Source organism: Urocitellus parryii, chromosome 10, assembly GCF_045843805.1.
Source record: "Urocitellus parryii isolate mUroPar1 chromosome 10, mUroPar1.hap1, whole genome shotgun sequence".
Taxonomy (NCBI): Eukaryota; Metazoa; Chordata; class Mammalia; order Rodentia; family Sciuridae; genus Urocitellus; species Urocitellus parryii.
Window position 1 is genome coordinate 98589840 of NC_135540.1, and position 27639 is coordinate 98617478.

General features: G+C 30.9%; 1 protein-coding gene across 8 annotated transcripts in view; it reads right to left on the minus strand.

The window, feature by feature from the left end:
* Adgrl3 (adhesion G protein-coupled receptor L3) overlaps positions 1-27639 on the minus strand; it is a 479419-nt gene that overhangs the window by 14078 nt on the left and 437702 nt on the right. For 5 of the 8 annotated variants that reach the window (XM_077803548.1, XM_077803550.1, XM_026395016.2 and 2 more), the window contains 4 exons: positions 23080-23106; positions 20368-20536; positions 15929-16054; positions 11237-11333 (listed from right to left, as the gene is read on the minus strand). In XM_077803548.1, coding sequence (XP_077659674.1) covers positions 11237-11333; positions 15929-16054; positions 20368-20536; positions 23080-23106 — 419 coding nt within the window. Of the gene's footprint in view, positions 1-9008; positions 9051-11236; positions 11334-15928; positions 16055-20367; positions 20537-23079; positions 23107-27639 lie in introns of all 8 variants that reach the window. The other 3 variants (XM_077803549.1, XM_077803552.1, XM_026395017.2) reach the window with 2 other exon arrangements.

Consider the following 27639-nt stretch of genomic DNA (forward strand, 5'->3'; position numbering starts at 1 on the left):
AGTATCACTACTAAGTGATACCTTTATGTTTTTATCATCAGTCCTTAAATTTGGCCCATCAAGGAGACTTTAATTTGTGTATGTGAAAATAGTATCTCTGATGATAGTATTTTCTACAGAATTAGAATACTAACTTAAGTACAAGTCAAGAGACCTTTTACATAGATATGGTTATCTGTGAAGTTGTGAAATTCTCAAATTTGCCTGTAAAAAGATTTAGGTGTATGTTTGCATGCTGATTATGCACACACACACCTGGCTTATATTTCTTTCTGGTGTAAGGGTCCCATGTTTTCCTTTTCAATGAGTTAAGAAAATGGTTTTAAGGAAAATAATGAGGTTAGTCTCGTCCCTTAACTAGTGAAATATAATATAAACAAGAAAACTTGAAAGAGTTAATTAGAAGTACCCCAAGTTTTTATTATGTATATGCATAACACCTCATCAGCTACAATAAAGCATTATGCAAAAAGGTTATAGCTCAGAATTGAATGAAGATTTTAACATCATCTTACCTGTACTTATCATCTAATACATAAAGGAACAAAGCCCAGAAATACTTTTAATTTATGCAAAGTCACACATGACTCTGGTAGCTTTATTTAATATTATTTATTTTATTATTTAATTATTTCTTGTAGAAGTGCATGAAATTTCCCCATGTACTTTTCAGTAATAATTATTTTACTTTGACCATAGATTAATTTACATAAATAAGCAAATAAATAAAAGTAAAAGTAGGTAGATAAAAAAGAAACTAATATTTTGTTTCCTATTTTTTGTTTTTCTATGTAATTAAATAACACCCACTTTCCTGCCACAAACACAATTTGAGCAATGATTGATTCCACTTTGTAGGGGCTATTTTATGAACTAGAGCCATATTAATCAAGAGTAAGTCATTTACTTTTTAAAAATACTAACACAAAGGGAATCTGCATGATATCCTTAAAAGTTGTATAAAATAACTTTCAAAATATAATTTCACATTTTAATTCAAACAGTTAATGAAATTACAAAGTGCCCAAGAAGAAACAGTTTGTTGAAAGTCAAGAGCCCTTTCATCATTTTTTCTCAAATCATAAATTGAAGAGCTGACATCTTGATTTATCTCACTGTATTCTTTTAATAGCCAACAAGTTTGCTATTAAATTTTAATCAACCTGCCTATTAAATTTCATTGAAATGGTTTGGAGATACTTCAGTTTCTTTTAATAGCTAATTCATTCACTGGGAATTTATTAATATAGATTTCAATGACACATTTTCTCCAAAGTATAGACTGGGTTATTGTTAGTTCAGTACAAAATGAAATATTCTGAATGCAGAGAACTTGCATCTATTGTAATATATAAATTCAGAGCTTTTGAGATGGGAGCCCTAGAAACTACCTATCCCATTCTTCCTATTTTGTACTAAATAGTTTTATATATATCTTCACATTAGGACACATAACTTTTTCTACAATTAATACTTAGAAGTTGAACTGCTGGGTCATACATTGTGCACATTTTCAATTTAAAACATTTTACTAAAATGCTGTCAAATGTGTTTGTACATTAACATCAATTCACATTCCTTCAAGTGGCATATATTTCTCAAATTCTTTCTGGGAGTTAGTTTTGTCAAACTGACATTTTTTGCCAATCAGATAGAGTATAAAATGGTATCTCTTATCACTGCTATATGTTGCATTTCCCATTACTAGAGCAATGGGGTAATTTTTCATGTGTTCATTGTCCGTAGGGTTTCTTTTTTTGTGAGTTGCCTGTTCTTTTACCCACATTTATCCTGGGATTTTGAATTTTATGATTCAATTTTTAGACATTCTTTATATTATCCAGGGACTAACATCTTGTTTGTTAAATACATTGCTTATATCTTCTTCCTTTGTGTTATCTGTTATGGATATATGGTTTGAGATAATCCTATTTGTCTTTTCCTCATAGTTTGTGATATTAATTATTTTGTTAAAAAAACTTCTTCTCTAAACTATATTTTCTTCTAAAGATTTTTAAGTGTTTTTCTCTTTTTTGCATTAGATACCCCCCACCCCATGACATGCAACACAATTCATTTTGCAAACAAAGCAACTGATTCCAGGATATTCAGAGATGTTTTTCTTATCATCAGCAGAAAAAAATGTTGCTTAGATATGGTAGATTTTCTGACTCGTTAAGCCAGAGTGGTAGTATTATAACTCAGAAATCCTGGCGAAACTGCTTTACAACAGAGGAAGTGGTTGCTCTACAGAAATGATAATCCTGTATTAATTAGTCATTCATTTCTAAATCTCATCCTTTGTGGTCAAAGCATGAATTTCTGTGTTCTAATAACTTGTATATTAAAAACTTTTTAGCATAATACTCAATACAAAGAACACTGAGTCTGAAGATAACAGTCTAATTTCTTATAGCTCTAGACAGAGTAGTGGTTAACCACATTTCTTTTTAGTAATAAAAGATATATAGCAAAAAATATTTATCTTTGTAATTCTCACAGTCGCTACTCAATTCATTTTCTCCAAAATCAGATTCTTGATAATCTACTAATGGTATGCAGTCAATTCCAGTTATATTTGTTTGCAGATCATACATTGCTCCTGCACTTTTGCCAAATAAAATTAACTTCAGAAAAAAATTACAAGTGTAACTGTATAATAATATAAGATCTATTACCAAAGTAAAAAAAATCTGTTTTTTAGTAATACTCACTGTCCAATATAGGTATGCTTTTTTATTATGCAAATTATATAAGCTTGCATTCAGAAGGCCTGTCCTGACTAAAATCAGAACTATAAAATGGAATCTATAAATAAGAAAGCATGTCTGAAGAAACAGACATGAATTAAAACAAGGTATCCATGAAAAAGAGATTTTTAAATGTTATTCAGAGAAGGCTTCTTTTATCATATGATAATTATCAGCTCTGTTCTGCTTAGACTCAAGCTGATTCAGGAAGCATATTGTTTCTATTTTTCTAAATCAAGACTGACTCTCTTTTTTCAATCTCTGTATCCCTTCAAATATTTCTTAATCTGCCAATACTTTCCTGGGGCTGTGAACTACCTTCTCCAAATGTATGTGTAACTTGTTGTGAGGCATCCACATTCCTTATAATGATAAATTATGGAAGCTTATTTTGAAGCTCAGAAGAGACTCTATCACATAAATGCTTTCTGTTAAATGGCATTTTACACACACACACACACACACACACACACACACACACACACACGGCCAAGTTACCTAAAGTTAAGCCTTCTTACACAATTTAACAAGAGCCATTTTAATTGAATATAGGAGAAATATTGATAATGACAATTAAGGTATCCTTTATATGTATTTGGCCAAACATATGCCTCCTCTTTACACATTTTAAAATTTTCATGTAATTGAATTAAGTCCTATGTAACTGAAAAATAGTTGATAAATTTAATATGACATTTCTTAGGAAAAATAAACAATGACTGTTCATTGTTGAATATAATTATAGTACATTTATGCCATCACAAGCTTTATGTTTATCTTCTAGTAGGAACATTTTTCCAGATGACAGAAATATTTCAGGTTTTGTTTTTAAATTTGAATTATATATCATAGATTTTGTTAAAACCAGAATGAAAATGAAAGAAATAAGTTTTAATTGATAACATGATCACTAAAATTACTACTCAAATTTTCTACTTATTTTAGACATTACTGTATTGTGCTGATAGAGAATGATGTATCTTCAAGAACTGTTAAATTAAAAAATATAAAGCTCTAGGGCTGGGGCTGTAGCTCAGTGGCAGAGCACTTGCTTAGCATGAGTGACACAGTGGGTTTGATCCTCAGCATCACATAAAAATAAACAAATAAAATAAAGGCATGCTGTCCATCTACAACTACAAAACAAACAAAACCCAAGGGTTTAGGAAAAGTTTTATCTTTGTTTCTGTTACTAAGTAGTTTATAGGCAGAAACTATTTTCCTGAATTTTAGCACAATATTTTGACCTGACCAAAATGTAGATTCTTTTACTAAAACAAAAATAATTAAATATTTAAGAAAAAAGGATTCTACCAATAAAATATTTTTAAAGCTTCCAGAAAATAAGAGTAATTATAAAATTATTTTTATGACCTAAGTCCTAAAATTGGGTCTAATAAGAGTAATTCAACATATTCAATATCCAATACTTCATAGTGTAACATAATTTTACAAGCTTTTCTTTTACTGCATGGGTAGGGAGAATCTATTATATAAAGAATGGTATTGTAACAAAATATAATGGCAATGAATAATACATGAAAAAACTTTAAAAATAAAAATATGACAATCTCACTGTTAAGTATACCTGTTTTCCAAAGTAGCTGACAAAATTTTCAAGGTTGAAACACAACCTTGAAAAAAGTCTTTAGTATAATATTTAGCAACTTCATGAAAAACTGCCATCATATGAAAAGAATGATATATTGTTATTGTGATTATGACTTTGTGGTCAGAAAGACCTTGCTTCTAATCTAGATTTCTGCCTTACGAGCTAACTTGATCTTGAGCAAGTTAGTTAATTTACCTACCAATAAATCCAGTTATTTCATGGTTGTAAGATAAAAGATAATGAATACAGAACCATGCTTAATATATAAATTCTAGTTATATGGAATAAAGGAGGAATTCTGAATTTATTTGGAACTACCAAGAGGCATATTGTGTTCTTTACAGAAAAGCACATAGCAATTTCTATGTTGCAGTCTTCACATTTAACTCTTAAGAAAAATAATTTTTTGAAAAATAATTTCTCACTAATTATATTATAAATAGTACTATTTCAAAGCTAATTGGAAATGTTTTACAGCACATATATTTAGAATTTATCAAAGCTTGTTTGATTTAAAATAGAGCTAAGAGGGCAGGGATTGTAGCTCAATGGTAGAGTGCTCACCTAGCATGTGTGTGAGGCACTGGGTTCAATCCTCAGCACCACATAAAAATAACTAAATAAATAAAGTCATTGTGTCCATCAAACCCTAAAGGAAAACATTTTAAAAATACATAAAATAGAGCTAAGAAATATACATATAAGACAACAAGCAAATGAATATTTTAAAATGAGGATTCTACATAAAGAACTCTCTTCGTGAAGGGATCTAAGAAAAGCTTTAATAAATACTGTAACAACTATAACAAATACAAACCAGCCTAATTACTATGTAGAAACAAGATTATTTGAAGGAGTCATTTCAAAGAGACAAAGTAGAAAGCAAAGCATAAGAAGAACCTGGTAAGTTAAGTGTTTAAAGGTTTTTTACTTTGTAAGTGACTGACAACAATTAATAGCAAGGACCTTTGTTTCTGATTCACTAGTAATCAATATCTGATATGATTATTTTGCCACTTAAATGGAGAGTTCATTCTGGACATTATTTGGTCTCATTGGGTTAGGAATCAGAATTTAATAATATTATTTAATTATCTATTTAATTCAGCATTTCACTTTTAAAATGGGTACCTATGTTGCATTTGGTTATTAACCTGGTTTTCCTAACACAGTTTTTTTTTTTATCATATTGAACCTTTTCTGACTATATTTTTGTTGATGACATGTTTGTTCAAAGAACTTAATATAGCATTCCTGTACACATCCAGAAATGCAAAGAACAAAAAATTTCAGACATAAATATAATGGTGAGTCTCAAAAGAAAAATTTACTTATGCTATAGGTTACCTATATTGTGTTAACATTATAATGTTTGTTGATAAGAAAAAGTAGTTTGTCATATGAGATCCTTTGATTTGTTAGACTCTGCAAGTACTATTGATACATTATTGACTAGTTTTTCAAATTTCACAAATAGATGTGAGATTATTTGAATAGCTGGTTAATATTTACAACTAGTGATTTTATAATCCTTTAGAACAGCAAGGTTCTGGGGCAGTATGGTATGTTTATGCTTTTAAGCCAATTATATTTATTGACATAAATAAAGTATAGTGAATGATTATTAGTGTTTTGCCCTAGTAGCTTTAATTTATATAAACTGTTAAGTTTTCAAACACCACTTACAGTTTTTCATTTTCATTTCTCTTTAAAAATATAAAAGCAAATTAGGTTTAGAAGCTTGAATATTAATGAGTAGCAGGTGATTTATTGTGAAATATCTTCTGCTTCAGTGACCAAAAAAGACAATACAGGCTCAGAGAAGGCATGAGTTAAAAACAGGTCTAGTCATATCCCAGTTCTGCTACATAACTTGTTATTTAGCAGGACTGTCTGAATTGAACTGGTGTTATCTAAGTTTTAGAGGGGTAGGATAGTGTTTGAAATAAAAGAGAAGACGGGGTTTGTTAAGTCATCATCTAAGGAATAAAAAAGAAATATTTTATCTTTATTTCTTTGACACTAGAGTAGGGTTGCAAATCAAAAGAGGAAAGTACAAATAGGCAGATGTAATTTGCATTTAATTTCTAATTGAGAAGAGACAATTCAGTTTTATTAGCTTTCTTCTTTGTTAGCCTCAAGGGTAGCACCATCTTAGGTGAATTATTTGTTTTACTTGGCACTAAGGTAACCTCCTCATTCCTCCTACCTATTGCTAGAAAATAAAAAGGAAAGGAAACTTTTAGTAGTGAATGATAAATTTTAATATCTGATTATTTGAGAGCCCTGGCAAGGAAAAGTTTTCATTTATTAGAAAATATAATAATATGATCTCTCTGAATAAAGTAGTAATAATAATAGTGCTTATTATGTTCTTGATGCCGTTGTAAACAATTTACATATATTAACTTATATATTCCTCTCAAGGACCTTCTGAAGTGGGAACCATTTATATCGCTATTGCATAAGCCCTGAGAAGTTAAGCAATTTGGAAACTGTCACTGGATTAGAACTCAATGTTTGTTTATAAAACTACTAGGTGAAACTATAATGAGTAAGTCAGCTACTTGCAAATGAATATTTGATGGCAGAGTTTTCCCGCTTTGTTAAAACAATGCCCCAAGCCAATAAGGTCACCTTTCAATTGGTAGTTCTGATACAAACTAAATGAGAGCCAAAATTTACCCTTTAAAAAAATCTATGAAAATATATGCATCATCAAAGGTCATCATAATTTTACTGACTACAAATTCAGTGAAAATGTTGTGCAGAATACAAATCTGAACACTTAAAAGAAAATCATCTGCATTTATAAATAAGTGCTAAATATCTATAGATCAGTCTTCTGAACCATAACACTTAAATAAATATCGTCTTACTGGTCCAACTCTCCATTCCTAAAAATTTATATCACATTAATTCATGTGGCAGGTTGACAAAATAGAGGTTGGAAGTTTAGAGGGAAATAAAACCCCATGATTCTAGGCAAACCTTTATTCCAGAAGAAGTGACTTTTTCACTAATTATATCACTTAGAAGGAACACAACTTTGCAGTAACTCATAACTGGGATGAGCGTTAAAGTAACTTTTGATAACTCACATAAAGATACCCCATTGGCAGGAGTTTCTTAAACTTGATTGGAAAAAATTTCTGCTCTCAATCTCAATAATTAAATAAAAAGAAAATGGTAAATGCCATTATAATATTTGTGGTGTTCAATAACATCTAATTTCAGAAGATATTCTGATTTTTATATAGATCTAAGGGAGGCAGAAATGAAGATGTTTGTTGTACTGCTAGAGAATTTTTTTTTAATTTTTAAAGAAAAGAAGTTTATTTAGTTGATAGTTCTGAAGGTTCAAAGTCCATTCTCAGCAAAGCTTAATTTTTGGATCAAACTCAACTTTTAAAAGAGGCATTGTGAATCTAAACTGTTTAAGATGAGGTTTGTGTAGCAGAGATTATGATCAGGAGAGATGGGTAGAAAGAGTACTATAAGTCCTTCTCACCACTACCAGGATGTTGGAGCTAGTAGAGATTTTAATTAGATTTTTAATAGCCCTGGAGGAGTTGGGGGTTGAATATTGACTAAATCTTCAAGGCATGTATAAAATAATAAATACTTAAATAAATGAATGAATAAAACCTCCTTTACATCTACAAGCTTGTAAAAACTTGGTATAGCTTAAAATTAACCCTGAGACTCTGTATTCAACCATGACCTTATAGCTCTTCCAAAGTCCCTTCTACTGCATAAGTAACGTGAGTGATGTTTAATTGTTATAGCACTGGCTTCAAGGAATTCTGCATTTGCCTGAGTGTATAACATCATACCAAACAACTTGCAGAGACAAAATATTTTAAAAGGTTTAGGAAACAGTTGGGGAAACATCCTCATAAAAACAGATATTCAGTACAGATTGAGTAGAAGGTTTTAAAAAGATGAGTGTGACCAAACAATGAATTCTCAAAAGAATATAAAAGAATTAGTACACTCATTGAAAATTATCAATAAATCCTCCAAGATTTCACGTGATTCTAATAAATAAAACCCCAATAGTAATCATTTTTATTATATTGGGAATCTAGAAAGGTAATCTGATATATATGATGGAATGATGCATTTCAAGAACAGAGTATAAAGGATAGTTTAAAAATAAAAAAACAGAAGTTGTTCTACATTGAATAGTAGATTTTTTGCTCTTAATGGATCCTAAAGATGGTAGCTGCTGATTTTTACTTGGAAGAACAGATGAGAAGACATACAAAATTTAAAATAATACTCTTTTAATGTATTGGCCAATGGTACAAATAAGTAAGAAAACCTAAATTAAAAATAAGAAAAACAATGTTAGGCAATAGCTGTAATTTTCAAGAGTCAGCACTATTTTAAAGAAAAAAATGAGAGATTTTATATTTCTAACTTAGAAAGAACAAAAATGGAGTTTTATTTTTTAAAAAAATTGCTAACTGTAACTAAGAATGAATGGGAAGTTAGAATATATGAGGATGCAAAGATGAGGTATCTAAGATCTTTTTTAAATAATAGAGAATATAATCTTTTGAATAAACACAAGTGAATAATTATGTTGCTGAGGTGACTGAAGTGTTTATCTGGAAAGATGAATCTTGGATGCCACCTACCTAAATATGATACACACGCCTGAATGCAGGGAAGATAGGACCCTGGGGAATAAGACAAGATTAAAGAAGGAGGTTAAAGGCTATCTTCAGAGACATAATATGAAGAAATAAAATTTTAAAGTACTTTAATCAACTAAGATAAAAATTGAGATGAGAATATAACCAGGAGTTTCTGACCTGGAGGGGGGCTAGGAAATTAATTCAGGGAAGGAAGATCACTGTGATCTCTGGCACCATTAAAGTCACTAAGTGAAAGGAAGAGTACATATCATGATGAAAAAGATCACTGCTTGGACACACTTCAAATCATGCATTCAATTTAACCTCCTCCCCAAAGTCTTCGTTAACATAACTTCTTCAAAGTCACAGAAATTTTATATCCTGCCTTCAATAGCTTTAAGAACTATCTTTTAAAATTACTGACCTTAGTTTACAGAACTAGACATATTATCAGTCAATACAAAGTGTTATTATTTTCTTTCAATTCATTTCACATTGACTCAGTCATACACATATTGTTATATTCCCAGTAGGTGACATTATTAAGAAGAAATTGAAGTAAGGAGTTAATCAACAACATTACAAAATGTGCTTGAGTTTGAAGTTCATAAAAATGGTCCACTTAAAAAAGGTTTTAACTAACTTTATATACATTTTAGTAATAATACTGGACAAAATAATAATTTTACATATTATATCCATCCTCACAATAAGTAAAGAAACAGTATATTGTTACAGTCATCTCATCCCTTCTTTAAACAATAGCAACTATTCAATGGATGCTGTGATTAACAGATTCAAAATATACCTTATGACAAATCCTATTGATAAGGATAATTTTCTTTCTAGGAAAACTGTGATTTGAAAAGTAAAGTAAAAAAAAAAATAGAGTACTCACATTTCGATAAATTTCACAAACTATAGAATAAAACTAAATCAAAAAGAGAAGATTATCTATATAAAAAAATTTGAGAGAGATTGTCTAAATGTATATCATCCAGTAAATTCCAACAAAGGAAAGAAGAAGATAGTTGTTTTGAAAAAAAAGGGTAGCTGTTTTAATATATTTTTCTCGTATTTGAAGGAATTTTCCCTCTCACTATTCTTACTTAACTTAATGTAGACAATTTAAAATCACAACTAGATTATAGTTACTACAACCTTGCACCCAACAGCATATGAAACTCAATGAGATATATTAAAGTGTGAATCCCTATATCAAATTCAGTTTGTACACTACTTGTTCTAATGTCTGTCTATAAATAAGATGCAAATTACTTGAGTAAAAGAAATCAAGAGTACTGGCATCTAAATCTTTCTTAATCATAAGCAATAATTATTTCATTATTTGTGTAACAAAAAGCAGGCAGAAACAGGTTAAAAACAGATTAATAATTCTAGTTTAGGGGTAAGAAAAAATAACAATGTTGACCTTAAAAATAATAAGTTCATACAAATACCACATTCTACCAAAAAACTATATTCTTAATAGTTTCCAGCACTGATTGCACAAATGTTGTATCTAGCCATTCTTATTTCAGTGAAATTATTTCTAATATTTCTGTCACTCAGTGTGAAAAAGAGAAAGAAAGAGAACCCACCACAAATAAAATAGTACATCAAGAGAACTTCATTTCAAAAATATAAATGATGTTGATATCCAGAGAGCGTTTTAACCAGAAGTATATAAACACACATAAAAAAATCATGATTTACATAAAAGTAGCTTTTCTAGACCTTAAAATGTTCAATATTATCTGAATAAGTCTTTTAGGTATTAGGATTACATGTGATTTTCTCCTCACAAGTACACAGGTTTCCTTAAGTATGTATTAGACAGTATATTTTTACTTCCACAAAGACTATGAAATTGCTTTATACCTGGGACAATGTGGAATTCTATGATGCTTAGCAGACTATATACCACATAATTGCCCATTTCAACTGCTTTCAATGAGGCCTGACAGCTCACCAGTTTATAACAGTGGCAGATGACTGGAAAAAGCAGTTTCTCGTTATCTAACTTCCATTTGGAAAAAAATTTCCTGAAAATTCAGGATTTAAAAAACAGGCATATGAATAATGGAACACACTGCTACAATCAACCAGGTTTTACACTATTCCTATCAAAGGGAATGAGGTTTAGAACTTGCAAATAAAGCAATGCATTTGAAAACTTTTTAAAGTAATCCGAGGAGTAATAAATATAAAAAATCATTTCTAATTACCTCTGTTGAGTGATGCCGAACTGTTTATATCTCCAGTAATAAATGAGGACTCTGACTGTTTTCGGACCGTATCATTCCACATTCTACGAATTCGGCTCTGAATGGAGAAAAGGAAGAAAAGAAACAAACTCATGAGGCTGTGAGTTTTCACATAAATCATTCTCTCACAGTTATATGAGACCTTTGTTTCTAGCATCTAGAAAATAAATGATGTCTACCTGCTTATAGCATAGTCACATGAGAATATCACAAATAAAATTAATGACACTACCCGGCTGTGAAAAAGGAATAAATGTAAAGCACTATACCAATTCATATATTTTAGGTTATATAGAATACTGTACACAGAATTAGAAAATTTAAAAGTTTAGTTTCCAAAGTAGAACAAATTATTTTCATCTCAACTTTTTTTATTTTATTTTTTTTAAATCAGGGACTGAACCCAGAAGCACTTACCCACTGAACCACATTCCCAGCTCTTTCAATTTTTTAATTTTGAGACAGGGTCTCACTAAGTTATTTAGGGCCTTGCTAAATTGAAACAGGCCTTGAACTTTCCTCCTGCCTCAACCTCCCAATTCACTGGAATTACAGGTATGTGCTACCACATTGGGCTCAATATAACTTTCACTGGGATATGAATGTTTAAATATGTATTACATTGTCAGATTATTAACAAAAGTTTAGTTTAAAAATTCAGTCTGGCAAGAATGACACTGGTAAGAACAAAATATTATTAAAATTCTATTGAGTTTACATTTTCCATAACTACTACAAGAAAACCTATGCAATTTTAGAGATTACATACTATCCTGCCTTTTCTTTTGAAGGAGATAAAGGTATCAATTCATCCCTATTCAATGCTTCAGAGTAGGAAGTTTTATAGATAACTAAAATTTTTTCCATCATTATTTAATTATTTCCATCATTATTATCTCAAATTCAAATTTACATGTCAGATAATTTCTGAAAATATTGTAATATTAAATTTTGAAGAAATTTTTTTTCTGTTTTGTCATCTTATTGAATTAGGGGTCAAAGAATTTGGAGGAAGAAACAAAATATTTCAGAAGGTTTTTCCAAGAATGAAATAGTTTGTAAGAAACATTGCTACAAATAAGGTTGAAATCAACTCAGAAATGGGTTATGTTCCATGTTTTAACTTCATAAACAATAACAGTAGTTAATCTTAGAATATTATACAGTTGTTTTTATAAATCTTGAAATGTATTCAGAAGTATTTAGAAATACCATTGAATATCTAATCACATTTCCACTGTGTCATTGATGACACACGCATACACACAGACACACAAAACAAAATATACCAAAACTCATTAAAAAATGACAAATATTAAAAGATTTCTTCAGTGAAAGAAATCCCTAAAGATATGGACGATATCATTTTACCAGAAATATTAACAAAGGAATACTAAAAAAATATTTTTTGGAGGGGGAAAAACTACTTCTATAAGTCAAGAAAACTATAGAACAAAATTTAGGAAGCTTCTGTAGGGACATAATACAGATCAGTTATGAAGAAGTTAAATAAAGAAAAAAAAATTCTGTTCCTTAAATTTGATGTTGAGTTCACAGTTCTTCATTATCTGAATATGCTTCACAAATACATTAATTTTTAAAAATATTATGTAACAGTAAATACACCTAAAAAGTCAATAAAATAAATGAAGGATAAATGACAGAACAATTAGAGGTATACAAAAGAGGGAAGAAAAAAATCTTTCAGTCCACAGTTTTAAAAAAAATCTGTACTTATTTCTGTGCACTTATATTTGCATTCTTTTGGAAATGATCATCATTTATAGGTGATTAGTACCAGAAAGGAAGGAAGGATAGAGCACCAACATATGGAGACAATTTTCAATTCCTTAGTTTTGCCAATCATGTCATTCTTGTATCTAGATAGCTATCACATGATCTTGATTACCTGTGCATGATATCCTGTTTCTTCCTTCTCTAAATCATCCCATTGACTTTCCGAAGCAATCCAAACAAAATCTAAATCCATTTACACCTACAAATACTATGGGGATCTATCTCCTGCCTTTTCCTCTGACTTCTGCAATTGTCTCTAATGTGACTATATTCTTCTCTTAAAGAATGTCTTTACTTTGCCTAATAGGATTCCTTCTGTTCCTGAATTTTTAAGTTTCCCCTGTCTTAAAGGCTTTGCAATAGCTGTTTTCTCACCTGAAACTGCTTTCACCTGAACTTCCTTTCTTCCTCTCATTTAGAATATTGTCATTCAGCACTGGCATAATTATTACATCCAAAGACAGTATTTGAAAACCCAAGTAGTCCCTTGAATACTTTCCATCACAGTATGTTGCTTCTATACCAGTTTTCACAATCTGATAAATTCTCCTACTACTACAATCAAAGCTCGTGATTATAGGGAGGTTATCCGCCCAAAAGACTAGCTGGTATTATATAGGAAGTTCTCAATATTTCTAAATAAAAATGTGAAATACATAAGGATTTTTATTTTAGAAGTTCTGTGATATAAAAAAAGCATCCATGCTCCCCAAATTTTTGCCTTAATATCAGTGAATACATTCGCCTTTGCTTATGGAAAATCACAATTAATGTGAAACATATTTTATTAGTTTTATCTCACTCAATGACAGAATCTAAGTGACTTTCATTTTATAGAGACCTATACTGGCATATTGGCCAGAATCAGTATCCTAAGTATAAGAAAATAATGTGAGTTTTTCCCCCAGGAATATAATTATGATGTTACAAACTATAATGGTGAAGAAGTAAATGATATAATTTTAAAATGTATATAGTTTATGAATATAAATATATATATAAAATATATTAATATATATGATGTTATATTCTGTAATTGCAGTAATGAATGGTAGCAGCTACCATATATTGAGCACCTACAATCTAAGCATTCTGTATACATTAACTGAATCATTTTAACTGAAGAAATTAGTATTGTTATCATTACTTTACAAATGAAAAACTTTCAGTCAATGAGATTAAAACTTGTTCTGTCATAGCTGGCACATGGGAAGGCTAGGATTCAAACAAAGGTGAACCCACCTGTAAAGTTTATCAATATTTTATTAAGATTCACTGCTTTATCTCCTAAACTAGAAGTATTACTAAATATTGTATAACTCTGTTGTAACTTAATAACTGAAACTGCAAAATATTCTTTCAGTAATGACTTTTGTCTACAAAATGACTACAGCAAGTGAGTTCAATGAATGCTTTTGCCTATTAACCTAATCAGGTGGACAATATGCAAAATCTCAGTAATTTCAATTTAAAAGTTGTCAAAATATTATCACAAAAAGGAGAGGTGGGGAGAGGGATGACAAGTTTGAAATAAAGGCCTTGATTATACAAAGGAGCTTTTGCTGGAAGCATCCTTTGGAGTTACCACCATTCTTAGGCAAATTGGCAAATTAAGAAGTCTTAGGCTTAGAAAACTCTGCCCACCTGAAGAGTATATCTGATTCCCCTAATACGCAACTGTGCAACCTCAGTAAAATATAGAAGTGATAAACCAAAGGCAGATTTTTAATACCTATTTGTTATATTTAGGAATAATTTTCATTATTTGTGGTTGATAAGTTATTTAAAATAATCTTATATGTTTGACAGTTAAATATGAGTTACTAAAACTTTAGTTGGAAGTGTATTATATTGACATTAGATACATGACTTTATTTATAGATAAAGGAGAACTTCATTAAATTTCAGAAAAGTGTTTATGGAAACAATGTTTACTATCATTGAATTATGAGAGTTGTTCCAGGGCTAATCATTTTAAAAAATAATTAGATTTATAGGTTGAGGTAAGAGTCAAGAAAAATTAATCTGAGATTTATAACTTTATCAACTTAATCAAGCCTTACTCAGAGTTCAACTGATGACACTGAAAACAGTAGGTGTTTTCCCTACTGAGACAAGCAGTCACAAAACGATTAGTCTGATTGTCTGAATTCAAACTTGCTCATATCCACACAATCCTGTCTTTTATAACTGGCTCATTTTAGCATCCAAGATGCTGAAATTTCTATGTAACTATCTTTGGGATGACATTGTAGCCTGGTAAAAATGGCCAACAGTTTACCTAAGGGATTACAATTTCCCTGATAAGGGACTCTATGTAGTTATGTTCAGTGCTGAGCTGATGGAAACAGACCAGTTATTTTGATGATGTGTCCTAAGTTCTTCACTCCTGAGGTTTTCCTCAACTTGTCAGCACATAAATATGGTAGGAATTCTAATAGTTTTATTTTTTTTGCTTAAACATATAATTTTATATGTAAATTATTTCAGTATGTGATAAAGAATTATTTTATCTGCTAGAGAACTAATAATAAGTTCACAAATTATATCTATACACATATGCACACACACAGAGAATATTTTGAGTTATGGATCAAATAGGAAATTCCTTTCTTCACCTATGACACTCATTCAACTAGAAAAAAATCTGAGGAAATTATTTATTACATAACCTTAGACCTTGAATTTCAATTTTATTACAATTTTGCTTCCTTTAGTTTCTGTCAATTTCATTTTCATGCCAATCACATGAAAACAACATCACATTTGAGGTGATCAAGACTTGGGATAGGAAAGAACAGTGATAACAGACTACACATAAGAAATATTAAATCTCAGAGGACAAACATCATTTACCTGTGAGCCTGTAGAGTAGCGTCCAGGAGTTCTAGAACCAGAAGTTTTCCCTGAGCCAATGGAACTCTCTGTACTTTTGCCACTACAGCAATGTGTTCGCAGGCATTTCCCATACTCTTTTCGTACCTAGCCAATTAAATATTAACTTCTATTAGCAAGTTATTGATTGCAAGTGGGAAGTAGGGTATAAAAATATGTGAGTTTTGGTTTTTGATAACAATTATTTCCTTTTCCTACAGATACAGAATAAACTGTCCAGCACATATTTTGTATCATAAAATAATTACATTCACACTGTTGAACTTGGAATTTGGCATAACCGGTGACTTTGCAAATACAAAATCATTTCCAATCATACCTTAGTGGTAGTATATCTTAGTTCAAAGACATTATTTTTAGCTTATAAATTTGATGTAAGGTAGCCTATTGTGAAGAAGTATTGCAGCTAGTGTTCTTTAGGCAGAAATCGACTGAGAAAGAGTGGGATGAAGGAATGAGGAGAATCAGAGAGAGAGAAAGATAAGAGAGATTATTTAAAGACAGAAAAAGGGAATGCATCAGGCTAACCATTCCTTTTCCTCTAAAAAAAGTAATAATGGATAAGCCATGAAATTCATCATGGGCTACTTGCATTTTCCAACAAAGGCTGAATGTTCTCAACTGATTTTATAAACAATCAGCAAATCAGGAGATCTGGTGATGCCAAGTCCCACACTGGCTACATTACTAACTGAATCATTATACTGACTTCATTTTGCTGTGCTGTGATTTGAAATGGGAAGCATATGTCTTGAAAAAAAAAAAAGAAAGAAACATAACATGGACTGTGTCCATGAAACGTTTTTCTTTAGATTATAATAAAAAAACCCTCTTTGATTGTGCAATCATTTGCATACTCTAATCTATATCACATGATACTGCATCTTAATTACTCCAATCAGATAATGATATCTTCTTTCAATGTGATGTTGTTCTAGAATACAGAAGACAGGAAAGGAAAATGTACTTTATGATTGGAATATTTCTTCCATACTCAAATCAGAAACAAAATAATCTTGGAAGCTCTGAGAGAATATCAAATATCTGAGACCATAACAAAAGCAAAAGTGACTACTTTTAATGGAATACATGGAAATCCAGGTGACACAACCAGGCATACTGAGGAAAAGACTGACAAATAACTCCATAATACCAAAAAGCTCAAAAATAGAATATTTCCTTTTTTTTCCAACTCCAAATATATGAGCAACTATATTAACAAGGGCATAGTAGTGAAATTCAATCAGATGATTTAAAAAAAAAAGAAGTGTGTCACATTAGATTGGGTAGAGAGAAGTGATGGGAGGAGAGGCGAGAGGAAGGGGGAAAGGGAAGGGCAGCAGAATAAAATAGACACTAGTATTGCTGTATGTATAAGTGACTGTATGACCATTGTGATTCTGCAACCTGTACACTCAGAGTAATGAGAAATTATACCCCATTTGATTCAAATGTATGATATGTCAAGACCATTGTACTGTCATGTGTAACTAATAAAAAAAAAGAAAGAAAGAAAACCCCCTAAGACTATTTCTGTATCTACAAAGAACAGTACTTGATTTTTTTTTCAGTAAGGTATGAAGCAAACAATAATTTCATGTTTTTTTTTTCTTTTCTGATATTGGGCCATCTTTTTAAACCAATAAAAATACCAGAAAATTTTAAAATTCAAAATATAGGATAGATAAAACAATATACTTCTTACTTGTTATTATAGATAATAAAATTTCTTAAGCAGAGCCCAGCAAATTCATGAAAGAACAGGTAGTCAATACTATGGTTTACTGTCCCCAACTCCTCCACCAAATTAATTTGTTGAAAACTAGTTCCCAGACTCTAGAATCATATGGTAAAAGAAGTGCTTGTTCTGTGGTACTCAGTTATAGCAACAGAAAATGGACTAAGATGGTCTATATTTCAGGTTTTGTGAGGCAAGAGATAAAACTAATGATACTTTGAATGTACCTATTTTAAAATGTAAATAAAAATATTTAAAAATGCAATGACAGTTCTGGGTTTACTAACTAAAAATATAAAAGGAAGTTGCATGAATTTGGCCCATGAAGCATAATTCCCTGAATTCTGCTCTAATGAATAAAAGAATTGAACTTGATGATTATATACATATATATTTAAAATTACACTTGTGTAAAATACTTTAAATATACTAAAAACTCTAGGTTTGTTTCTGATCCTTAGGTACAAAATTCTACCTGAATGTCAAGTACAATTCTAATTAATAACTAGTGAGGACTTTAGATAAGAAAGAGAGAAGCAATAATTAGAAAAAACTACAATAAGTATTAACTAATAAAAATAAAAATTAATTTAGATATACATATAAAAAGATTTTTCTGTTTCATAGCAATTTCTATGTTAACTTTAAAATTTGTTAGTTCAAATTTCCTGCTAATCTATAAAATAAAGATGACAGTAAACATAATTCACTATACTTCTACATGGCATGACCAGTTACCATGTTTCATCATTCCCGTATTTTTATGCACAAAAGTCAACTTTCCCCTTAATTCCCTGATTTCACTTTCCATTTTCAGTTAAGGGTTCTACAATCTGAATCTAGGTAACTTTCCCAAATACTTAGTCTCTGACTTCCTTAATAACTTTTACAATGCTAACCACTATTTCTTTACTTTTTCTCCTGTCTTTAACTCACTGTGGTATCTTGCTACTTATTATTCTCCTCTGAAACCTCTTTCTTTCCATCTGTATTCTTACTCACCATCTATATGCCTCCTGCTCTTTAAACTCACCAACTATAGAAGATTGCTAGCTTTTGACCACACCCAACCTCTCTTCTTTTTGGGTAAAAAAGGTAAACTGTGTTTCCCATCTGCCTTGCAACTTAGTGGGTGCCATTGGTAGAATCCTATCTGATGCAAAGGAAGTAGAAGTAGTATGAGCCACTACCAGATGGTCTCTGTAAGATCCTCTCTCTTTCACAGATTGCCTTCTGGATGTCAACAACCAAGAAGACTACAAAATCATATATTGAGGCTGGTACTCCGTTAATTGGGCAATAAATAAAAAATAAAAATTCAATGAGTTGAGATACTGTAATTTGGCACAGGGGGAAAGCGGTAGTGGTGGTGGTAAATCATCATTTGGTGGAGTTCACCCAATGTAATATAACCTGCTTTCTAGGGTGAACTCAAATTCATAATGTTAAAATTTATGCCTTCTAATACAATACTCTTTTCTTTTTGTAGTCTCTACTTGGGACCTGATATATTAGTACTTTTCTATCATGTATTAGTGACCAAGTCAACTAATTTTACATCCAAATCTTCACCTAACATTGAAATATAATAACATTTTGTTTTATTTATTTTTTTCAATCTTGATTAGTGTACACCCTTTACAACTTGCTTTGGGTCCCATTTTGGATTTTGGTCCCAAGTCAAGAATTCTAGAGATAGGTATCTTTATTTTACTTTTTATTTCCCAAAGTAAAACTATGGGCCTTGTTATTTCTTTCTGGTAATTTTTGTTAACATTTTGCCACTTTATTTTCAGAGCCAACTCTTTCAATATTACATAATTATTTTTATCACCTCCATGACTCCCATAAGGAAACCTGGATATGGGGAGGTTAATTAACTTGATCCAAATCATATATCCTTTTAATTGGAGGAAGTAAAATTAAAACCCAGGCAATCTGGCTGAGGGGTTTACATTTTCAGAGATACAGAATCACAATTTTTTAATAAAGAATCAAAAATCAACCTTGCAATTTTAAATATTCAACAAATATATTTAGTTGCTTAAATAAGATTTGAAAGTGAATATTTTATGCCCCTGACAATATGAAAAATTACAAATTAGATCAATATAAAAATTTAAAATTGAATTTTAATCATTTGACTCCTGATTTTTATAAAAGGCACATTTAAAGAAAAGTATGAAATATTACTAAGTATACCACTGTTTATTCAAAAGATATAAAAATATAGTATTTTACATAAAAAGTCTAGTAAACTAGATTTTTTTTTTGAGTGTAAACTAGATTTTAAAAATATGGAATTATACACATATGTATATTTTTTTTCCTATGATACCCTACCCTCATTTTAGAAAACATTTACTTCCTAATGTATAAATTCTATCTGATTGCCAATGGATTAAAGACTAAAAGTAAGTCTATAAGAAAATAACTTTGGGCATTGGTCAAATCACAATTTTTTTTTTTTACTTGAACACTCTCACCAACTCTATCATGGTTTTATGTTGTATTTGTTTTATTTTTTACTAATATAAAAGATGAAGAAATGTTTACTTACTACAGACAGACATATCAAGAATAATAGATTATGTTAGGGTTGCTTTGCTATCATTTAATGTATGTCATTTATTGTTTAAATAAAAAAAGAATTCTAGCTTACCTTCTTCTGTAGGACACAATGGAAAATGAATATAAACATTCCCTGTAGAGAATTGAAAATGGTGAAGAGATACGCCATGATGACTGTGCTTTCATTAATATACATGAGTCCAAAGGCCCAGGTCAATCCTAACAGGCAGAGAAGAGCTATTGCACCTATAACCCATGACCTGCAAAGAGAAAGGAAAATTTAGAATTAACAAATAATTGATCTTTAACACAACCATATCATATCAAAAATACTGACACTGAAAAAAATGTTATGGTAAGTTTTATTGACAGAAAATGTAAGACAGGTGGTATAAGTACTTTAGATTTTAATGGGGCTACAAGTTATCAAGATTGAGGAAATATATGTGAATGAAAATGTTATGAACACAGAAATTCATTTAAGCAAAAGCAGATTTGTTCCATAAATTATTCATGTATTTGCAGCACATATGCAAATGGTATGGAGATGTAATTATGGTGAATGGCAAGGGGGAGAATTCTGTAAAGTTATATTAGTCTCCACTGGTCTCATTGGCATAACATTTGTTTGATTGAACTCCCTCTGTTATTGCTTCATCTGAAATAATTTTACCCTATTTTTCCAAATTTCCTCTTTTTCCATAAAAACTTTATGTTGACTGACAAAAACATAATTCATATTAGAAGGAGCCAGTTTTCAGAGTACACATATGAACTGAAAAAGACCTTTTCTTTCTTTTTTTAATTCTATACCTATGCAGAATAAGTGTAAAATATAGTGGATGGGAATAAAACAGTTCCACTCTACTGGAGTCACCCTAGCTTTACTTTCATTGAGTCTTTGGATTACTATCTTCTAGGTTATGTTGGACTAAATTTTTTTTCAGTAAGATATTTTGCAGTTTTGTTGAAAAGAAGCTTAAAGGCTCAGGGAATCTTCATTTTTGGAAGTATCTGTAAACTCAAGGGAGAGGATGAAGCTGAGAATGGGGATGGAGTGGTATGAAAAGAGTCGTAGATCATGGAAGACAAATTCTCACTCTCATTCCATTCTCTTAGTTTCTTCCAAGCTGCCATTTTAATAGTAATAAGTGGGTGAGTAAGTTCATGTACTTGTGGTAGGCTATATATTTATTATTAACATAAAATGAATTATTCTAATAGATGGGACTCCAGTAACTGGAAATGGAATCCTTCTCAACTTCTAAGCATATGGGAGAACAGGACCAAAGGAATCAAGATTGCTATGCACTCATAAACCCATCATTTTCTTTCCCAGCATGCCTTCCTTAAACAGAGCAAACTAAAGTTTCTTTTCAGCAGACTATAATCCTCCATTGACATTGTCTAAGGAAGAAATATTTATGAGGATGGGAACTTTGCAAAGAGAAGTGGAAAATCTGCATATCTTTTACCATAATTTTGAGTTCCAAGTTTTATTTTTAGAAAGAGTTACATGGTCCCAAAGTCATATTAAAAAAGGATAGTAAGTATTTACTATTTTTCTCCCACATCAATCAGTCACTCTATTTCAGATTTAAGAGCCCTCTAAACTGAACATATTTAATGTTAGACATTAACACTTTTAAATTAAGAATCCCTATAGGAAGTTTTTTTATTACATGTGGTCTATTTTCTTACATTAAATAGGAAACATCTTAGATGTTAATATTTTACTCTACAACTGACTTCACAAATACGGGAACATTGAAGGAAAAGCCCTCAGCTTTCTACAGACATGGGAAAAAGGAAAAATGGAAAGAACTGCCATTAAATCAAGGCAAAGTTGCTATTCAGATTTAGAAATAGGATGATAAGAAAAAATACTCAAGTCAGCTATTATCCACTAGAAAACGTGTGATGGGGCCAAGGGTTATATGATGTAAAACTGCAATGATCTCCAACTTCAAAAGCAAAAAATAAGCAAAAGCATGAAGAATTAAGTGAAATGGCATTGGGAAAAATGAAAACAAAGGACTCTTCACCAGAAGAACAAACTGAAAGTCTATAGCAAGGTTGCCCATAGATTGCCAAATCGTAGTTTATTCTTGCAGGACATGTCATTTTAAAACATATATGAAAAATGTCCCCAAATTAACATATATACCTATATTTAATAGACCACTACAGACTTGTAGCTGTGTTTCAGAAACTTAAATATAATATATTCATAAACAATGAAATTAATAATCAAGTGACAGGTGTCAAATTTGAAAGGGATAATTTTGGATATGTAAAATTTAACTTTTGTGGGAGACATTTTTTTTCCTTTTTGAAAATTTAATATAGCAAATCATTGAAAGCAATAGTCAATGGGTAATTTCATACCCATAAGATCATTTTGAAGATATACTATAAAAAAGTAATTTCATATGAATGATGCCCAAACAGACAACGGAAATGCAGACATATGCAGCACAGAGGAACATATCATAATGTAAGAGAAAGCTATTCAAAGTGAAACAAGTCTGTCCCACAGGAAATGCTATTACTGTGGTACTGAATTCAAGTGATATCCAATTAACAGAGGTGGAGCAATGATTTATTTATTTTTTTGGCAATACACCTGCAGGGTACTTATTCTGCACATAAGTTGTTTGCCAGAGTATTTTCCTGCACAGTTTGCTCTTCTGCCTCAATGTGAATGACAGAAGCTCTAGTGATTTTTCAGTACTGATCTGACAGCTGGTTCATGGGACCACACTGATAAATGGAATTTATCAGCCATTCAGGTCATTCTTACTTGATGAAGGGTCTGTTATCCTCATAGCTAAAGAATGCATAGACATAAAGACAAGAACACCAACATTAGCATTTTATGACAAAGAATTTCATATGAAAAAAATATTCTCCTTCTCCCCAAAGGCCTCTGATCCCCACCTCCCTAGAAGGTATTATAACCTTCCCTTTATATCCAGAGGAAAATCCTAAAATGACCATGAGAACTTAAATAACAAGGAATAAAATCAATTTTACAATACTGCAATATCCCTTATGAGACTCAAAAATTTCATTTTTTTCATCATGTGCTCATATTACTTGTGACTTGACAGAGACATTTATTTCTTAGAGATCACATTTCTCTAGAGAATGAGAAATTTTATGAGCAATCTGGAAAAGGCTGGGGGGCATGCTTAAAATGACAGATTTCATGTCACCTAGAGGTATCCTTATTCTGTAATATTAGAAGGTAAGATTACTTAATTATGGACACTATGCTTCTAAGTAATTTTAACTTACAGATGATTAACCTGAGTTAAAGCTGAATGTTATAGCTCTTTGAAAATAATCAATCTTGATTACTTTAAAATTCTTAGAGTTTACTGAGAAAAGAAACTGAATAGTCTTTTATAGTAATAGAGGCAAACGTGCAGCACCTGTTTTTTGTCACTTACACTTACTAATTTTTTAATCTCATTCTGATAAAATAAAACCCTAGTGCCCAATGAGTTAAGATAAATTAGGGAACATTTTGGATCATCTTTTTACAAACAAAATTTCTCTCAGAAAATTGATAGAACAAAAAAGGAAGAGAAACCATCTGTACTTTTTTCTTCCCTCTTGCCAGAGGCAATGTATTTTCCTGTATTATGCGTAAAGAAAAAAAAATACTCTCACAGGGGCCCTGTCTGTGATGTATTTTGAATAAAGAGAACCACTGATAAAAACTCACTCTCCTGATGAAACAGTAAAGAATGAAGTGAGAATTTGAAATTTGAAGTCACTTTGCCTGAGGTTTACATCCTTGTTCAGTCACTTACTAGCTATTTAGATCTTAAAAAAAATAATAATAATTAACCTGTGTTTGTGCCCGAGTATATATATATAGAATGGTAGTAATTATAATCTAAGCATAATCTAAGTTATTTTTATTACAATGTAAATTTCTCGGGACAAAGAAATGATTTATTAAGTGCTCAGAACAGTGCCTAATACATAATGCATCCAATAAATAAATATTATATAGTTATTATTACTAGACTGTTAAAGCTAGTTAGACAGACTGAAAATACAAAATTATTCACCCAAAGAATAAAACACCAGGGCTATACAAATTGAGTTCTTAAGTTCATTTGAGGATGTTTCAGGAGTAATATGATGTGGTAAAAGAGATGTGGCTGAAATAAATTTGTAGATGGAGCAGGGAGTAACTAGAACTGTAGATCCAATATGGTAATTACTAGCCCACAAATGGCTATTTAAACTTCAAATTCATTTAAAAGTAATAAAGTTTAAAATTTAGTTCTTCACCCACATTAGTCACATAGTAAGTGCTCAAAACCTTCACATAGCTAGTAGGTACAATACTGGATGGTTCAGTTCTAGAACGTTTCCATCATCACAGGAAGTTCTATTGGATAATGCTGAACTACAACACTCAAAAGAGAGTTTTAATTCAAGAAATGTACTCAAAACAGGCATTTAAAGAATGCCACGGATATGCAAAAGACAGAGAAGAATTTCTGAGAAGTGATTATAATCAACACTTATAAAAAGTACCAATGTAGAAATGCTTGTAGTAAATATCTATATTTCAATAGCTAAAAGTTATAAAACAACACAGTATTTATTTTAGTATATGTGTTCCAACTGCATCAATATAGTCCATCTGTTATGGAATAATTCTTTCAACATCAAATCACATAGTACAGTGTTAAGTAAAGACAAGTACAGAGGTTAACATTGGAAAACATGCAAAAATTTTTTTTACAAAATTGTATCAAGGTATAGATGATTTAAAAGATTTCAAAAGCTGAACACTCACTGCTGATGTGTCATGTTTTACCTTTAATGGGATATATGAAAATAAAGAGAGATCAGGGTGCATCTCAGTAATTTCTGTAGACAATTGTGGGGCGCAGTCAGTTGCTCCACCCAATCACAAATACTGCTAATTTGAGATTCCCTTAGAATAAGCTGCAGCCGTGTGTTGTAGTAGTAATAATCTTCACTGGAATGGGAGCAAAAGTGAATTGTGACATTTCTAGGTTTTGTCAATTACAGGACTGGAATTGGGCTCCCCTTACCATTTGTGCCTTCCTGTTCACTAGAAAAAGTGGTAGTATAGCCTCATATACTGAAATGGAAGCTGCTTATTGATATGAAATGAGTGTTTTAGATTTAGACCACTTACTTGTAAGATTCTAGTATACCAGAGTTTAATATACTATATTAGACTTTAAGTTTAAAAAACATTTTCCCAATGATTTAATCTGTGTAATAATTAATAACATATTTAATTTGTTTTATTAGCTGTAAGGATTTCAATTACATATTCATATAGAAATTCATGCTACTGGACAAATATATGTATTCATTACTTTCTCCTCCAGTAAAAATAAGATAACAGAAATGGTTTAAAAGAGAATATCAATAGAAATTACCTAGGTCAGAGAGTTCCATCATTTTTTGTCAGATATTTTATTAGCTTAAAGAATTTCGTTTTACAATTTATCTCCATCAAATCCAAGTTAAACTGATGCTAACATTGGGAATGGCAAAGCTATGTACCTTTGATTCATTTATCTATATTTTACATAGCAGATCTACAGAACTAGGTTGTAAAGCTGAATAATTTTCACTTTGGTTTACCAATGAATATCCAGTCAAACAAATATCCTTCTTGGTTGAATAACTGAAATGTTTCACTGCAATATTTTAAGTTTTTATCAAAATACAGAAACAAAAGTCTTAAAATGTTCGTGGTAGATACTAACAGGAATTTACAGGTGACCTTATAATTTATGAATGTTGATTTATTGAAGATCAAACAAAATATCATGTATATGTAATTTTCAAGACAATAAGACTTTTTTATTTCAAAATCATATTTTCCTTGGTAAAATATATTATTCTAACTAACATCTAAAGTTTTATTAGATACTGTCATACAATTGACCTTAAAATTCAATATTAGAATAAAGATCAGAATTTTCAGGAGCCTCTGCATAGACTGATGATAATTAGGCACATATTAACATTAATTTTATAGAATATTCCAAAGCTTACACACAAAAAAGCTATTAATGTCTAGTTCCACAGAAGCTTAGCTCAATCTAATTTTTAAAAGGATAGATTTCTTAACCAAAATATTAACCTATTCATGCTATGATGTAAAGATATAATATCAATCTAGACAGATGATAAATTGGCAGAAATAACATGAACAAAGCTGGGTGTGAAGGCACACACCTACAATCCCAGCAGTTAGCGAGGCGGAGGCAAGAGGACCTCAAGTTTGACGTCAGATTGGACAAGGTATAAAGACCTTGCCACAAAATTAAAAAAATAAATAAAAATAAAAAGGAAAAGGTCTGGGGATGGAGCTTAGTGATAGAGAAGCACTGGGTTCAATCCCAATATCTCTACCCTGAAATTACATAAATGAATCAAGTTAGTTACACAAACTTCTTTCTCTGACTTCAGGAATCATTAAACACACACACACACACAAAACTTATCTTAGGCATAGTTTTGAAGGAAATATCTAAAATTGAAAATATAAAGGAGATAAAAATTTTAATTAGTTTTAAAAAATTCATTCTCCTTTTTGTGGATTTTTATTTACTTAGATAGTCCAGAATATTTTTTAATAATAGGATGGGTAAACCTCTCTGTGTGATGGAAAGTATGTCTGAGAGTTTAGTCCTAAGCAAAAGATCTAGTCACTGATAATTCACAGTAAATAATAGAAAAGGAATGATTTTGGCAGAACTGTTAATCCCATCAGCTTCAAGATTAATACTGTCTGGGTTACTCTGGAATTGTTGGAGGATTAGCTAATTTGGATTGGTGAGTGAAGTGTCTGTTTAACAGCTAAGAGGAGCAGTATCGTGATGTACATAGATAGATATCCTGATTAGTCTTCCAACATTTCCAGTTTCAATAAGCAACTTGATTCACTTTTCTTGATATAAAACTAATTTTATGAAAGATATATAGACTCCCCCCTTAAATTTGGTTGGAGTTATTACAATAATTAGAAAGGTAATTTGGTGGGTTTCTCAAGATAAAATTATTCTTCATTCTTCATGTAAGTGAGAAAAGGTAATACTAATGTACTTGTATAGTAAAGGGTTATTCCCTTTTCCACTCAATCAACAACACTCCCACTGTGAGAACTAAGGGGAGTCAGGTACTCAGGCTCAAAAAGTGGCCAGAGCAACCTCAGCTGCTGCACTTCCTGGGGGCTTACCTACAATGATCCAAGAGACACTGTGTTAACCCACTGGCAACCCCTGTTCCCCATGTTTGAAACCACAAAGGGTCATGACAAGGCCATTTTAAGATTGTGATAGTCACA